Genomic DNA, 17378 nt, shown 5'->3' on the forward strand with positions numbered 1-17378 from the left:
TTGATTTATATCTAATTTTTAAATATTTTATATATATTATTAATAAATAAAATAACATAAAAATCGTATTAAGAAATTTAAAACAATTTTAATACAAACAAAAATATTAGTTATATTGTGTTTTTTTAATTTATGTTAGTTATACAATAGAAAAATTGAAAAGAAGTTATTGTTAGTTTTTTAAATTTATACCGTATTTCACATTTATTTTTTTTGTTACATGTATTCCACTTTTGTTACATGTATTTCACTCATACTTTATTCTGGAATAATAATAATTAATAAATAAGAAAAATTGAAGCGAGGATCCCATGTCTGACATGGGATGCGCTGTCCCGCATGGTTCCTTCTAACGTCGTTTCCTTTCATTTCTCACAATTCACATCTCCACTCGGGCGTGCTTGGTTAGAGGCTGAAACGAAATAAAAATGAATTAGGATGAAAATTTTAAATTAGAATAGAATGTAAAAATATAAACTCAACTTGTTTTATTGTTTAATATCTTGGAACCTAACTCGCTCTTTCTTTAGTAGTATTTATTAGAAAACTTGACTAGTAAATTTAATTGAATCTTTCTTCTTAATGATTAATTTTTCATTTAGAAGATTCTGGATTAAGGATCAAACTTAATTTTATATTTTTTTTTATAGAAATGTCAACAATACTACACATTCTTTTAAACCTATTTTTTTTCTTAATTAAGTTTATTAAAAATTATAAAATTTTATAGATCTCACATCTTCCTTAATAAATATTTTTCTTATTTTATATTTTTTTAATAAATATTAATTAATAAGAGAATGTGTATTCGAAAACATATTAGAGAGTGTATTATATTTTTTTATACTCTGATTCTTTTACCAATAAATATTGATTTAATTGATAAAAAAATACTCATATCTCATATGTGAATTTGATTTTAGTTATTGATAAGAATTTTATTGATAAACATTCTATAAATATCATTATAACTATTATTTAAACTTAAAGAGATGTTCTATCCTTTTACTAGTAAGACAACAAAACTCATCTTACCTAAACTTTTTATTTATAAAAAATACTCCCTCTCTTTTCTCTTATTTGGATATTTAATATATTTTATTTTTATACTAGAAGGAAAATAACCTAAGAGTTAGGTTTAGTTACTTTGGCAGCTGTTAGGTTCAGTATTCATGCACAATTAATAGCAATTTTTACTATAATTATAAGAAAATGTTAACATCAATATCAATTTTAAGTATTTGAATCTTGTCTTAGAAACAATTATTTGAAACTCGAAAGTGACACATTTTATTGAAAAATAAACCATTCATTATGTAAAATATATGAAAGTGTAACAAATAGTTTTAATAAAATTTTATTACTAAATAAAATATTCTTGTTATTTTTAAAAAAATATTCAATAAAGAGTTTTAAAAAAATTAATATTTTAAAATCATAAATAATATTTCGACAAAAACTCAACTACTTAAAAAAAATAACTTGTAAAATTATTTTTGAACTTAAAATCAGCATCAAAATCGCAATCATGATTTATTATTAGGGATACCAAGGTAGATGCAGATCTGCATATAATATTATAATACAATTGTTTTTAAGTTTATTTAATTTTTACCAGAGTCACACAGTGTTCGTGGGAGAGTAAAGCGTGGGTTAGAGTTAGTGAAGTTGACGATTGTGCCTTGTTTGCCGTGTCTCTCTGATTCTGTTTCAAGTCTATAGAATAGAAGAAGAAGAAGAAGCTTTTTTCTCTTGGAACTCAAGTCTCTTACTGTCTCCGCAGATATTCTCCCACTTTTCCACCAACGGAAGAAGAATAAACGTACTTCAAAAAAGCTTAGTTCGTTCCAAAACACTTTTTGTTCTTGTTGTGTGGTTGAATGAGTTAAAGTGGAAAGTTGAGTTGAAAGCAAGAGATAGATGGAGAGTTACCTGAGTGAGAATTTCGGAGATGTGAAACCAAAGAACTCATCGGAAGAAGCGCTTCAGAGATGGAGGAAGGCTTGTTGGCTTGTTAAGAATCACAAGAGGAGGTTTCGTTTCACTGCTAATCTCTCCAAGAGATTTGAAGCTGAGGCTATTAGACGCTCCAATCAGGTTTTCTTTATTTTTTTATTACCTTTTTCTCCCTCACTTTACTTTTCGTTTTCTCCTGCTGCCAGATCAAGACAAGCCAAGACTGAAATGTACTTTCAGTCCTGGTTTTGGCGTTTTCTGTCCGCAAATATGCATATTTTTACTCTTTTAACGCTTTTATGCTAAGTGCTTATAATTAATCTGGAAAGTTGAAATGGTAAATCAGTGTATTTATTGTTTTGATTATCTTAAACGAAGGGCTGATGATATATGGTTTGAGTTGAGCCAGACATTTTTTTTTTGTTAGCGGAATGATCGGTGATTAAAATGGTTCCTAAAATCAAGTTATCTCGATGCTAATTCAACACCAGTAGAGATAGCATTGGTTACTTTGATCCAGAAATTTAAAGTTGATGCCTAATGCTTATGGTAGTTCTGGTGGCATGGCTGTGGATAGTATCGTTGTTGCCAAGCACTTATAACGTTGACTATGCTTGGCAGTTCTGCTTGGTTGGACTGAGATAAAGAACCTTTTACTTGAATATGAATTACTTGAAAACTGCCAAGTTGTTCTTCCCTTATCCTTTTGTCTGCAAAAGAAGGAAATGGAATGAATATTAGCTGTGGGTCTAAACATTATGCTTGCATTGGTCCATTTTATTGCCAATTTTTACCCCTTTCCTTTTCTTTCCATATACGTTTTTAAGACTAGTCTATGTTGCATATTGTTTTGGTTTTGGGGTTCTGTTAGTAATGACTTTTAATTTTAGGGTAATAAACAAATAATAATCAAATGACAATGAATAACTATAAAGTGCAATCTTCAGTTAAAGAACATCCTATGCTTCACCGTTGGCTGTGATTTGTATCGTAGGTGATAAATTACCAATTGTTCTCAAACTTGCATAGCCAGTTATTCTTTACATATTTCAGCAATCATACTTAAGTTTGAGCGGATAACACTTCGAATTCCAAGACATCGATTTTCTGAATCTGAATAAATAAACAAGTCTTGTCCCCTCACTGCCCTGGTACATTCCAAGATTACTCTAATAGCTTAATTCCATAATTTCTTAATTCTTCCGCCCTCACTATACATTACAGGAGAAATTCAGAGTTGCAGTGTTGGTTTCACAAGCTGCTCTTCAGTTTATCCATGGTAAGAAAGTCAACCTGCATGAGCTTTGATATTATTGTGACGTTTTCACTTTTACACAATAAGCAAGTCTTTGCTCCTCCAGGTCTAAATTTGTCAACTGAGTACACTGTACCAGAAGAAGTTAAAACTGCAGGCTTTGAAATTTGTGCTGATGAGCTGGGATCAATTGTTGAGGGACGTGATTTGAAGAAGTTGAAAAGTCATGGTGGGGTTGATGCTATCACAAGCAAACTCAATACCTCAGTTGATGATGGGATATCAACATCTCAGCACTTGCTGAATCAGAGAAAAGAAATTTATGGAGTTAATAAATTCGCTGAAAGTCCAGCCCGTGGATTTTGGGTTTTTGTATGGGAAGCCCTTCAAGATACAACCCTCATGATACTTGCGGTCTGTGCCTTGGTCTCTTTGGTGGTTGGTATAATAATGGAAGGGTGGCCCAAGGGTGCACAGGATGGAATTGGTATTGTTGCTAGCATATTGCTTGTAGTGTTCGTCACTGCCACAAGTGATTACAGACAATCACTGCAGTTTAAGGATCTCGATAAAGAGAAGAAAAAAATTACAGTTCAGGTCACGAGAAATAGTTGTAGGCAGAAGCTTTCAATATATGATCTGCTTCCTGGTGATATTGTCCATCTAAATATTGGAGATCAGGTCCCTGCAGATGGCTTTTTTGTGTCTGGTTTCTCTGTGTTAATAAATGAATCAAGCTTGACAGGAGAAAGTGAACCGGTGAATGTCAGTGAACTTAATCCTTTTCTTCTGTCTGGAACCAAAGTTCAAGATGGATCATGCAAGATGCTTGTGACTACTGTTGGAATGAGGACCCAGTGGGGTAAACTAATGGCTACTCTAAGTGAAGGGGGAGATGATGAAACACCTTTGCAGGTAAAGCTCAATGGTGTTGCTACCATTATTGGGAAAATAGGACTCTTTTTTGCAGTTGTGACCTTCTCTGTGTTGGTCCAAGGGTTATTTAGCCGCAAGCTGCGAGAAGGATCCCAATGGACATGGTCTGGTGATGATGCAATGCAAATTGTGGAATTCTTTGCTGTTGCTGTTACTATTGTTGTTGTTGCTGTTCCTGAAGGTTTACCTTTAGCTGTAACATTAAGCCTTGCTTTTGCAATGAAAAAGATGATGAATGATAAGGCACTTGTTCGTCACTTGGCTGCTTGTGAGACAATGGGATCTGCCACTACTATCTGCAGTGACAAGACTGGCACACTAACTACTAACCATATGACTGTCGTAAAAGTTTGCATATGTGGGAAGATTAAAGAAGTAAATGGTTCTAAAGTCTCTTCTGATTTCTCATCTGATATTCATGATTCTGCTCTGGCAGTTCTACTTGAATCAATATTTAACAACACTGGAGGAGAAGTTGTCAAAAACAAAGATGAGAAGATCGAAATTCTAGGATCACCAACTGAGACTGCACTCTTGGAATTGGGGCTGTCCCTTGGTGGTGATTTTCTAAAGGAACGACAAAGGTCAAAACTTGTGAAAGTTGAGCCATTTAATTCTACAAAGAAGCGCATGGGGGTGGTTCTCCAGCTTCCTGATGGTGGTTTCAGAGCACACTGCAAAGGTGCCTCTGAAATAATTCTAGCTGCATGTGACAAAGTTGTTGACTCAAGTGGTGAGGTTGTTCCCCTCAATGAAGACTCCATAAATCACTTGAATAATATGATTGAAACATTTGCTGGTGAAGCTCTCCGAACACTTTGCCTTGCTTACTTGGATATTGATGATGAATTTTCTGTTGGAACTCCTATTCCTACTAGGGGTTACACTTTTATAGCAATTGTAGGCATTAAAGATCCAGTTCGCCCTGGTGTTCGAGAGTCTGTTGCCATTTGTAGGTCAGCTGGTATTGCTGTTAGGATGGTTACTGGAGACAACATAAATACAGCAAAGGCTATTGCTAGAGAATGTGGAATTTTAACAGATGGTATTGCAATTGAAGGCCCCGAATTTCGTGAGAAGAGTGAGGTGGAATTGCTTGATATCATTCCAAAAATTCAGGTACATACATGTCATTTAATCAATTTTTATGGCTTCTCACTTCTTGTCCTGGACTTGAAAAGTCTAGTTAGAGATTGCTAAGAACATGCCAATATCTCAAAAGAACAATTCATCAAACCTCCCATTTGAAGTTTGATATTTTCTTTTACAGCCTAATGCAAGATTAGTGGTCTGCTTGTTCCTGCTTTATATATGCTGTGAATCACACTTTATTAATTTAAATCTTCCCATCTATGTAAATCTATGCCAACTATCATTAAAACTAATATATTTGTAATAAATGGATGCCAGTGATGGACTATTAGAATTTAGAATATATTGGGTGATTCTCGAACCTTGAAAGTAAGGGTTTGGGAACCTACATTACTCTTCACTATGAAGAAATTCTTCTACAATCATTTTATGATATGTCTATATCTGCAGGTAATGGCCCGATCTTCACCCATGGATAAGCATACCCTGGTGAAACACTTGAGGACAACATTTCAAGAGGTTGTTTCAGTAACTGGTGATGGTACAAATGATGCTCCAGCACTTCATGAAGCAGATATTGGACTTGCAATGGGCATTGCTGGAACTGAGGTATGCCAAGACACCTATGTTGATCTTGTTTTAGTAAAATTCTTCTTTTCTAGAAATTTTAAAACACGAATGGTTTTGTTTGAGATGTTATATTTGGTTCTACTTTTCACAGGGGAATTAGATAATTGGATTTGGCGTGTATGCCTCACCGTCTTTATTTCCAAATGCAACTGGACTATATGTAAAGTTCTTTGATTTGTATGTTTGTTTTATCTTTAATTTTGGGAATAATAATTTTTTAAAATCTATTTCAGGAAGTCGCAAAAAGAAGTTATTATTTCCTTAAAATAAGCTAAACCAAATGCTTTGCTTTGTATTTATAATACTCTGATTTCAGACCGTTTCATTGGTTGCTAGCAGAGGTCTTGGTCCTTGGAGTTATTGTTATGCCAAATTGTACTTGATGATATATTTTATACTTCTTTTTTTTTTTTTGTCAAATTCAGGTAGCAAAAGAAAGTGCCGATGTAATAATTCTAGATGATAACTTTTCAACTATTGTAACTGTAGCCAAATGGGGCCGCTCGGTCTACATAAACATTCAGAAATTTGTGCAGTTTCAGCTAACTGTAAATGTTGTTGCTTTGATCGTCAATTTCTCTTCTGCTTGTTTGACTGGTAATTGTGATTCTGCCCGTTATTATTTTCCTAATCAAAGTTATCCTTTTATTTTATTTGCAATAGTTTATTACCTTTTTCCTCATTTTCCCCATCATCATATATGAATTACTAGGAAATGCTCCCCTCACTGCGGTTCAACTTCTATGGGTCAACATGATCATGGACACTCTTGGAGCACTTGCACTAGCCACTGAACCTCCTAACGATGAGTTGATGAAAAGACCACCTGTTGGTAGGAAAGGAAACTTTATCAGTAATGTGATGTGGAGGAATATCTTAGGGCAGTCTATATACCAATTTGTTGTAATATGGTTCCTCCAGACCAGAGGAAAAGTAACATTTCATCTTGATGGACCAGATTCTGATCTGATATTGAATACACTTATTTTCAACTCGTTTGTGTTCTGTCAGGTAAAGTTAAAGCCATCACTGTATTGGACATAACTTGGTGTCTTTCTTTTCACTAATATGCTCCTGAAATTGAAAGGAAAAAAGTTACATCCATTGCAAATTCTCACTGGCTTTGGATATCTGTTTTTGTTCAAGTTGCTGACTTCTTTTGCTTTGTCCATTTCTTTTTCTTGTTAAACTCATAGGGCAAATTTAAATTCTGTACCATCTTGTGTTGAATGCAGAATGCTTGTTTTCTGGATATGATTTCATGTTCAGACTAGACAAGTTTGTTTTGCCTTCTCTTTCTACCTTTGTAATATGCAGATAGTGGAAGTATGTTTTCCTCTTGTCAACTATAAAATATTAACAATATTTTTTCAAAAATGATGTTCTGACTTCTTACTTTTGAAATATTAAGATACTGTGGTCAAGTACTTTTCTAAAGGCCAATCTGAGTGTATGAGTAGTGAAACTCCCTGGATATGTTTTCTGATTGTGCTTTTTATGATCAAATATCTTGACAGGTTTTCAATGAGATTAGTTCGAGGGATATGGAGAGGGTAAATGTTTTTCAAGGTATACTGAAGAATTATGTCTTCGTAGCTGTCCTCACTTGCACTGTCGTCTTCCAAATTATAATTGTTGAATTCTTGGGAACCTTTGCAAACACATCTCCACTTAGTTTGAAACAGTGGTTTGGTAGTGTTCTCTTTGGAGTCCTTGGCATGCCAATTGCAGCAGCTCTAAAGATGATCCCTGTGGGATCTGTCTAAAATCAGTGCAGACAAATTAGGTACATTCTTGCTCATTCTCTATTCTCACACGTAAATCAAGGCTCTTGTTTGCTCCTAGCCTCTTTAAAAAGATACCTATTAAACCAACAAGAGTTTTATATGCATGAAGTTCCATGGGCTGACAAACAAGAGGCTAGATTTGGCATTTGTTGTTGGTGTTAGATTTGCTTGATTGTTGTCAAATCTCAAAGGCTGTGTTCGGTAGCGGTGATATAGGAAGGAGGGGCAATGATGGAATTTTGGATGGATGTTTGGTGTAGGTTATTTACAAAAGAAATAAGTTGGGTTTTCTAATGCTTCATCACGTGACAAAAGTGAGCAAGTCCATGTTTACTTTTCTACCCTTTTGTATGTTCACTTTCTCAATTTTGTAAACCCAGCCAGCAGCCTCCGTTGTCTCCTTCCATATGCTGCTGCTCGTGGGTACCTTACCAAGCACTACACGACCCAAACGGCAGATAATTCCCTCACGTTATCTTGCTAATTTCGTTTAACCGAATGTTGCTGAGCTGGCACCCTTGTCAGCTCCCACCTTTGCTTTGTCTGCCATTTCCTTGTTGCATTTTCATTCTGTTAAGATTTTGCTATCACAAAATTACAAATTCTGTTATTCCAATATTAGTATCAATGAGAAATTACCTTCTAAACTTCTTTATTCTGTTAGAAGGTGCTGGCCCTCGAAGCCAGAATCAATTTTGAGCACATAACAATTTGGTGCTTTCGTTGAGAGCATCAATGGCTGACTCCGCTATGGACCGCATTGAAGCAGCCATCGCGGAACTCACCTCCAGTCAACTCAAACTCGCCGTTACATAGATACCATGGCCACCAAATTGGATGACCTTCTTCAGCGATTGAACCTTTGCAATCCTACTCCACACTTTCCATCCTCCTCCCCTGTGCAGTCACCGACACCAGCCACCCCCATACCGACTCCGCCTCCTATGCCGATTCCACCTCCACGCCCTGCACTCATGCAGCAACATCCCGCACCCTTGCCGACTCCGCTTACCATTGCTGTCATCCACCTCCTCGCTAACAGCAAGCTTCGCCTGTCCAACGGCCACCTTTGGGCTTCCATCCACCGGATCCGCGCAGAGTTTTCAAGCCGCCGCATCCTCTCCTCGGACCTCCGCTTATCCCCTTCCGTCATGTTCGCCGCCAAGGTAAGAGACAAGGAACTTGACCACCCTTTCCACCTCACCTTCTACGCCATTATCGACTCCACCAAATGACTCTACTTCCACAACACTAATCTTCATTCACTCATTCCTTCACCCATTTTAATTTGGGATCATGGTTTGACTTTTGAAGCCATGGTTTGAAGCCCCAACACCTTGAGGACAAGGTGTTTTTGATGGGTCAGGGAATGTTAGGAGAGAGAAGAATCAGTTGGGTACCTTACCAAGCACTACATGACCCAAACGACAAATAATTCGCCCACGTTATCTCACTAATTTCGTTTAACTGAATGTTGCTAAGCTGGCACCCTTGTCGGCTCCCACCTTTGCTTTGTCTGCCATTTCCTTATTGCATTTTCATTCTGTTAGGATTTTGCTACCACAAAATTACAAATTTTGTTATTCCATTATCAGTATAAATATAGGAATGTTGTAATAAGGCAGTATCAATGAGAAATTACCTTCAAAACTTCTTCTTTATTCTATTAGGAGGCACTGGCCCTCGAAGCCAGAATCAGTTTTGAGCACATAACAATGGTGCTGCCGGTGCCTGGTGATTGTCAAAAGTTGCGGCTTTATCCTCATGCCACTACTTCGTAAAAATCCAAAAGATCATTAATTCCTTATCCTCACACCGGGGGATGTTTGTAGTCCGGTAAAGGTCTTCCACTACCTAATAATTGAGAGGGTTGTGCGTTCCTACTTTGTAAAGGGTGAATCAACAATTTCATATATTTAGCATTCTATTTTCACTATTTCTCTTCAACCAAACAATTCAACTCTGAATTTTATTTCTACTCTATTTCTCCTTTTTCAAATTATCCCTTTTCTATTTTTATCTTCTCTATTTATCTCCTCTAAATCAAACACAGCCAAAATAATTTATATTCTTTAAATTAAACCCTTTGATATAAGGAGGTGAGTTTGAAGTATACAGATTGTAATTTCAGTTTGTTTCAATATATATATATATACCACATTGGCAGTAGTGGCCTCGTCAAGTGTAACATCTTTGCTTGTTGATGTCTTGACAACTTGCACACTATGACACTTAACACGTTGACATTTTACTCAACATTCTCGTTGATCAAAATCCTTCACCAATCAGAACCCTTTGTGGGTAGCCTTTTCGAAGACCTCGGCTATCTAGTAGTCCTTTTCGAGATCTCGACAATTTGTTTCGGCTGCTTTCAGGATCCATGATTGTTCCCACAAACTAATACCAAACTTTTCAGCATGTTTTGTCCTCATTCATACGCTTTCCGAGAAACTTTCCAAAAAGTCACTCATCTTATAACTACTTCAAGCTAAACACGCTTAACTGTGAAGTTCTTAAGTGATAAATTACTAAAATAGATGTATCTTGTTGGCATAGGTAATATCAATTAATTCCTTTTAGTCATCCTCAACCGTACTGTCTCATACTTGCACAGACTCTGGATCCCTATCATTCTGGTGTGATTCGTATGGGGTGTTATATGCCCACCAACTTCCTGTCTTATTTGTTCTCGAACCACAACGTACTGGGAGAAAAGTTTGCTCTAATACCATTTGTAACATCCCTCATTGTCAACTTCTCGACGACTCACATATTACGATATTTCATACGATGACACTTCACTTAACTCCTCATTGGTCAGAACCCTCCATTAGTCAAAATCCTTTGTAGGTAGTTCTTTTTGAGACATTGACGACCAACTCTGACACCACTCGACTTCTTTCAGGATGATCGACTGTTCTCATAAACTAACACAAGAATTTTTAGCATGTTTTGTTCTTATTCACACGCTTTCTGAGAAACTTCCTGGTCACCCATCTCATAACTACTCTAAGTCAAACACGCTTAACTATGGAATTTTTAAGTGATATGCTAACAAAAAGTATATATATCTTATCAGTATAGATAATATCAATTAATTTCTTTAAGTCATCCTCAACTATATAGTCGCACACGTGTACAGTCTCTGGATCTCTCTCATTCCGATGTGATTCGTTCGGAGTATTACATGCTCACCAACTTTCGCTTGATTCGTCCTCGAATCACACTGTATTGGGAGAAAGGTATGTTCTGATATCATTTGTAATGTTCCTAATTGTCCAAATCATAGAATAGAAGAGTTATTTATGAAAAGGCTTATTGTGTATATTCTTTTTTGAATCTTTGTTCAATCGTTGGTTGCTTCTGGTATTTAATGTAGGATCCATGCTGGATTCTTCTAGGAACTGAGATTGGATACCAAAACTTCTGATAATGCCAATTAGGATTTTCAGCTCACGCTGAACTCTTTGTGGATGACCATGTATCAAAACTAAAATGATAAAGATAATTAATGCAACATTTTCCTCCTCGTAGCTCGTAGTAATTGCGAAAGCAACTCGTATTTCTAGGGATTTTAGACTAGAGTAATATACTTGCTTGAGTTACCACTGCGCAATTATAACTGGGAAAGTTCTTGTGCTTCGAGGTATTGGGTAGGCATCTACTATGATGGAAAATGAACATGGATATGTTTAAGTGAAGGTCTTTCTATTTAGTGTGCGTGCTTTGCCGTATCGTTATCAGAATTCTTCCCTGGCAGGCTGGTTCCCTTGTATGATTGAAGATAATTTTGATTATGCAGTTAGCCAGGAAAATTCGTGGATGCCTATTATTTTGTTGGTGAAGACCAGAAGAGCAGTGGCTATGGACGCAAACTTTGGCTTCTCAGAGTGTAAGATACTCAATGGATGGGAGTTCATTAGGTCTGCGAGAGAATTGCATTCGCTCTAGTTCAGCACAATGTACATTGTTCTATGAATTGGGCAGCTACCGCTAGTATATCTGGTTTAATATTTTTTCTTCGGCACTCAAAATTTTCAGTGCTGAGGCCGTTGGAACAAAATTATTTGATTGTTTGGAATTAGTAGCAGGTCAAGATTTTAATCTTGAACTAACTAAAATACAAAGCCGTTAAAAGGATTTCTACACAGCTCATTACAAGATCTGCCTTTTTTCTTTGGATAAGCTTACAAGATCTACCTTAACTTGTTTGTGCTTTTACCAGGCTAGGCTACAAACAGGTTAAAAGATAACTTCAAATGCAAATTTTAATGTCCCTACCCTTTCTTTCCTACTTTAACTTCATTCTTAGTACATGGGGTTAATGATTATCTCTTGCTATTAACAAATTAACTTTATTTATTAAATTAGCAAATCTACTTTGATGGATGGTTAATGAGAAGAGTTAACGTAAACTATAAGAACATGAATATGATAGTCAAACACCCTTAATAAGAAACAAAATAATAAATAATTATATATATATAATTATTAATTTCACACTAATTAAAAAAGTTAGTTGACATTATTTAATTTTATTAATCTTAAATAAAAAAATTAAGTTATTTGTAAAATATCTTTCATTAGAACTTGATATTATGGATAAAAAATTATTGAAAATAAAAGTAAAATTAAATGAAAAATGTTTTAAGAATAGTAATATTAAATAAAATAAAATTAATGAATTTGTTTATATTTAAATTTAATATAATATTATTTTTTTGTTTATGAGTTCAGGAGGTATAATGTAATGAAAGAAAAAAAAAAGGATAAGCTGAACTTCTCTCTCTGGTGACCATATTTTTTGTCTTCTACGCTGAATATTAGGCAGTAAATTTTTATTGTTTCTAAAATGGGAGCACTGTATTTGGTTTATTGTTACTATTATTAACTTGTTGACCGTATCGGTGTCTGTGATGTTTTGGCGGTTAATTTCATGTGGGCACGGTTTTGAGTGTACTTACAGTCATATCACACTGAAGCCGCATTAGACGGGTTCTTCGTTTGTATATACCAAGATCATGTGTCATCTCAAACCAACCTCTGGTTGAGTTAGTAAAATAAGCCATGATAAATAGTTATTTTTTTGGCTCAACCACGAACCATCTACATCGAAGATGCTTCTCCTATGCAGCTTGTTCAGTAGAAGTACTACTTTGACCGCTGACACCAATCATTTCTCACGGACTTCAAGTTGACCCTTCAACATTTCTAAATTCATCATTCTTTGTTTGTTCCAATACTATGGAGTAAGGAGCAACTAGGTATCTGACCCTGGGCTTACAGTCATATCAAACTCGTGGAAGAGTCAATTTCAAGTGTGACAAAATGTCTTCCTCACTCGTAATCAAATAAATGAAATAAACAAACAAACTTCTGTATGCAAGCGTCCTATGTCTTTCCCAAAAAATAAGTGGTCGAATTTGCAAATATTACAGGTATGCAAGCGACCGAATGCATTGATATTCTTCTCTATCTCAACCAAGTAAAAGAACTTGTTTTGGACAAAACACTCTTTAAGTTCAGTATTTTCTTCTTTTCATTATAAATGCCGTCGTAAAATCCTAAAAGTGTGTTTGGATTAGAGTTACAAAACTTTTTTTTTAAAATGAAATTGATTTTATAAAATTAATTTTGATTAAAATTGATTTTAAAGTGATTCATAAAGTGTTTGATAACATGTTTGTAGCTCAAGGACGTAAAAGAGTAACTTCTATGTCTTTTACTCCTTTTTACCCGAAAAAATGAGTATGTGAATTGACAGCATCAATCCAAATATGTACTTAGTTTGTGTTTGGATATTTTTAATATAAAATCAAATTAAGAGGAAAATTTAATATAAAATTTTAGATCTAATATAAAAAATTGTTCTAAAGTTATTTTAATTCAGAATTAATTTTGAATTTTTCACCAACGTAAAACTAAAACATATATAAATTTATTCAAAAAAATCAGTTCTAGACTCAATCAATTTTTGAACTTTGAAATCAAACACTCGCTACACCAAATTTAGGATGTTATAGAATAAAACTGGCAGGATACAAAAGTCCATTGCTTTAAAGCATAATCAACATAGGAATGCTTTTGGTTCCACAAACACTATTATCTCGGGTTTCATGACCCAAGAACACAACGAAGCCATGTAAAATTTGCAGGCAAAAGGGTAGGTCCCGCCTTAAAGGTAGTCTCAGACATTCAAACAAATCCAATCACATTCATCCTTACAAAACTTTTGTGATGGCCATTATGCAACACAGACCATGCATGCACCCAAACACACCAACAGAGTTTTCTCGCCCCCCTTTCAGCCTTTTTGAAGACATTACTAAACTTCCCAAGCATCCATCAAAAGGTAGGTTGCAAGAGATATGACAAAACAAAATCCGTTGCGAATAGGCAATGAAGGTTAAAAAGATTAACCGAAACAACAACAAAAAAAATAATAATAACAGTAAGAATGGAGAAAAATCACAAGAAAATATAGGGGTAAAAAGGAAAAACAATGGCCTAAGTCCTAACTTGCTGTTTCTGATTCTGCAGCTTTCTAGATCAGCACCTGGCTTTTGTTGTGATTTGATTTGAACATCTCAACTAATACATGTATTTTTATTCTTGCTTCCTCCCTTTGTTCCTCTTTTCCTTGCTGCTTTCTGAGGAAGACATCAAATCAATGCTAAACAATTTTTCTTGCAGTCACAATCAATGCTAATACATGTGCGTTTCACTTTTCACTCCCTCTATCTCTGGGTGAGATTAGTGCTAGAAGTAATCAAGAATATCAATACATAATCGTCACAAAAATAATTAGACCCTAAAAAAATTCAAAATTTTGGATTTTTTGCTAGCCCGGTCCCTTCCCATGACTACTTCCTTCATCATCACTGAATGCGAGTCTTCTTCTCTTTGCCATTGCTGCAGAAGAAGTAACTCGGGAGCTCTCTGTCATCTCAATTGGCGTATGCGTGTCGCTTTTGGTATTCTCCTCGTATAATCTTTGAATTAGATTGTAGTACTCAAATACATCTTTCTATTAAGAAGAAAAAAACAAAAAAAGGCTAAAATTAATTCACAGTATCATATTAGCTAAAATATGTTTTGGTGTAAGTTAAAAAAAATAAACACAGAACTTACAGATTCTAGAAGCCTATGTTGTGGAATTGAACTCATCTTCAACTCCACCGCATCTATCGTTAATTGCTGATCCATTGCCACCAAAGTAGCTGCCGCAGCAATAACTGATGGCTTGTGATCCATTAAATTGACCTCTGCACAAGGGGACAAATATTGCTAAATGCATGTGGAAATATGACACATTGAAAAAATTGGTCAAAAAGTTCACTTAAAAGACAAAAAAGATTGAAAGGAAATTCCAGTGCTCAGGGTTCACCTTTCATTGTGGTGAAGATGAGTTGCATGGTCTTGGAAAAAATAGGACTTGGTGGGGATTCTTTGCAGATTTTTCTGATGAAATAGGAAAGGAAATCAAATGGAGTGATGATTCCCATTTTCCACTCCAATGTGCTGAGCACCAAAAGCTCCATTTTCTGAATCACTTTTCCCTCAAAGGAATAATCATCCAATTTGAACTCTGATAGCCCCGGCACAATGCACTCCTCCATCTTTGCAGCCAGAGAGAGACATGCAATTGATAGCAACCGAATTGCCCAACTCTTTTCACTCTGCACAAAATGTGGCATTCAACCAAAAGGGTAAGTAAGGAATAATTAAGATCAATGAAGAGTGATCAAAGATTCAATGTTGGCATTAATTGTAAGATTAGCATAATATTTTGGCTTACATCAATGGACCGTCTGAAAAGAAATCGATCGAAGTATGTGACTGACAAATAAGCCGTTTCGAAGCGAAAACCCAGTGTTGCTCTTGTCTAATGAACAACAAAATTAAAAAGGAAAAAAATAAGAAAATCAAGATCGATTTTCCTAATGCAGTTTCATTAATGAAGCTCAATGGAAAGTACAAGAAAAAATGGGTCGTTGGACTAACTTTGAGAACCCAATTGATTGCTTCCATGCGTGCACGTTTCACCCAGTCCCCAATCACCATAGTTTCATCCTTTTTGAACCCAAGAACGATCTCTCTCTCAATCAAAATTCCCACATGTTCATCCTCTGAAACCCCACAATCATGCTGTGATCCAACGAATTGGTATTCTAATTCTTCACCTCCTTCTTCCAAACACGTTTCGTTTTCTTGGCACAGAAGGCTGGATGAAAGATCATCCATTTGAAAGAAGAAGAAAAAAAGTTTTTTTGAAAAGAGATTCGGGTACCCAATTGAACAACAATGCGGAAAAAGTCGTCTCTGAAGTGTTTTATAAGATTGAGTGATTAAGCCACTTTACCTAAGGAGAGTTTAGAATTAAGGAAGATGAGGCTATGAAGAGTTTAGGTGGAGATCTTAGAGCTGTTGTAGCGGTTACCATTTGGGAACATTGATTATGTTGTCTTGGATTAGTGAGAAAAGGCGAGATTTTAGTTCCGAGGAAGTGAGTGAGTGAGTGTGTTGTTGTTGTTATGTTTCGGTGTTCAAGGTGTGATGTTGGCTTGGGTGAGTGTTGAGGAGGATCATGTTTTGATTTCAGTTTGACCCATAAAGTCTTTGGGTTTTGAGTGCTACTGTCTCAGCCACGCGAGCTTTGCGGCGCGTGGAGAAAAGCCCATTGCGGGTCGGGTAAGTGGGCCATTCCTTAACCTGAAGTCTGTGAATCGGGCCGGGCTTTTAATACATAGCATGCCGGAGGGTCCGGAAATCGTGACCATGATCGGTTGACCAGTCAAACATGGCCATTTCTGTTTCAACAAATAAAATGAGAAAACTTGTTCATTCATAACAACTTTCGATGTTCCGTGAGATCCATCCATAGCAACAGCCTCATAAAGTGCCAAATTTCGTACAGTATACGCATGTTCTTATGATTCACCCAAAATTTTAAAATACATACACTGAGATAATCCATCCTAGTAAAAGATGATGGTCAAAGAAAGTTTAACTACCTTTAAATGTTTTATTTAACTAGTAACTTTTTTTACACGTATGAGTTTAATATATATATATATATTATGTAAAATAATTTTATATTATCATAATTACTATTTAAATTATTTTAAAATTAATAAATTTATCATATATAATAAATTATGATTGTGATTGAATAACTATATAAAAAGTTTTTATATTATCAATACATAAATTTTTTTCTCATTTTATTATATTGGAAAAAAGATATTTAATAAATCTTTGAATTTTAGGGTTTTATTTTTAACTTACAAGCAAAAATTAATGGAGAAAATAAAGGCTATTTTTGTTTATCAATTTCAAAAAGGTTTAATTTATTTGTAAGTTCATGAATTATTTAATAGTTTTTAATTAAGTTTCTAAACTGCTTTTTTAATTAGATTTATCAACTTATATTCAATTTTTAATTGAACTTTTCTGTCCAATTATCGTTATGGAAAATTAATGACACTAACTTGCTTATTTCCTTAATCTGATACTGTCATCTTTGTAAATTTGTAATAAGTATTCACATTTTTCAATGTAAGGTCAATATTCTTACATTTGCAAGTTTTTAATTCAGTATTATCAATTAGATTCTTCAATCAATATTTTCATCTTTATGAATCCAGTAGACTCAAGTACTTTTTCATAAATCTGTCCAAACTCCATCCCACAACAATCTTACTGCAGTATCACACAATTGA

General features: G+C 35.0%; 2 protein-coding genes across 5 annotated transcripts; one reads left to right on the forward strand and one right to left on the reverse strand.

Annotated features, from left to right (window-relative positions):
- The first annotated feature begins 1609 nt into the window (after nt 1–1609).
- LOC114408767 (calcium-transporting ATPase 1-like) lies at nt 1610–11846 on the forward strand. 4 transcript variants are annotated; one of them, XR_003665933.1, is made up of 9 exons: nt 1610–2097; nt 3181–3235; nt 3318–5266; nt 5690–5848; nt 6295–6466; nt 6582–6880; nt 7387–7655; nt 10783–10898; nt 11459–11846. XR_003665933.1 is itself a non-coding variant. In XM_028371928.1 (8 exons), exons 1-7 carry the CDS (start codon nt 1921–1923, stop codon nt 7633–7635), a joined length of 3060 nt encoding a protein of 1019 aa, XP_028227729.1. In that variant the 5' UTR covers nt 1611–1920; the 3' UTR covers nt 7636–7655; nt 11459–11846. The 4 variants fall into 4 exon arrangements, 1 of the variants encoding a protein (XP_028227729.1); XR_003665932.1 differs by having other exon boundaries at nt 10799–10898; XR_003665934.1 differs by lacking the exon at nt 11459–11846 and adding an exon at nt 11036–11173 and having other exon boundaries at nt 10799–10898.
- Nucleotides 11847–13651: 1805 nt separating this feature from the next.
- LOC114408768 (cyclin-D5-1-like) lies at nt 13652–16246 on the reverse strand. The gene is made up of 5 exons (XM_028371929.1): nt 15661–16246; nt 15455–15541; nt 15044–15335; nt 14788–14921; nt 13652–14683 (listed from the first exon to the last, which is right to left on the reverse strand). Exons 1-5 carry the CDS (start codon nt 15898–15900, stop codon nt 14498–14500), a joined length of 939 nt encoding a protein of 312 aa, XP_028227730.1. The 5' UTR covers nt 15901–16246; the 3' UTR covers nt 13652–14497.
- Between the last annotated feature and the right edge of the window lie 1132 nt (nt 16247–17378).

The sequence above is a fragment of the Glycine soja genome, chromosome 4 (assembly GCF_004193775.1).
Source record: "Glycine soja cultivar W05 chromosome 4, ASM419377v2, whole genome shotgun sequence".
In the NCBI taxonomy this organism is placed as follows: Eukaryota; Viridiplantae; Streptophyta; class Magnoliopsida; order Fabales; family Fabaceae; genus Glycine; species Glycine soja.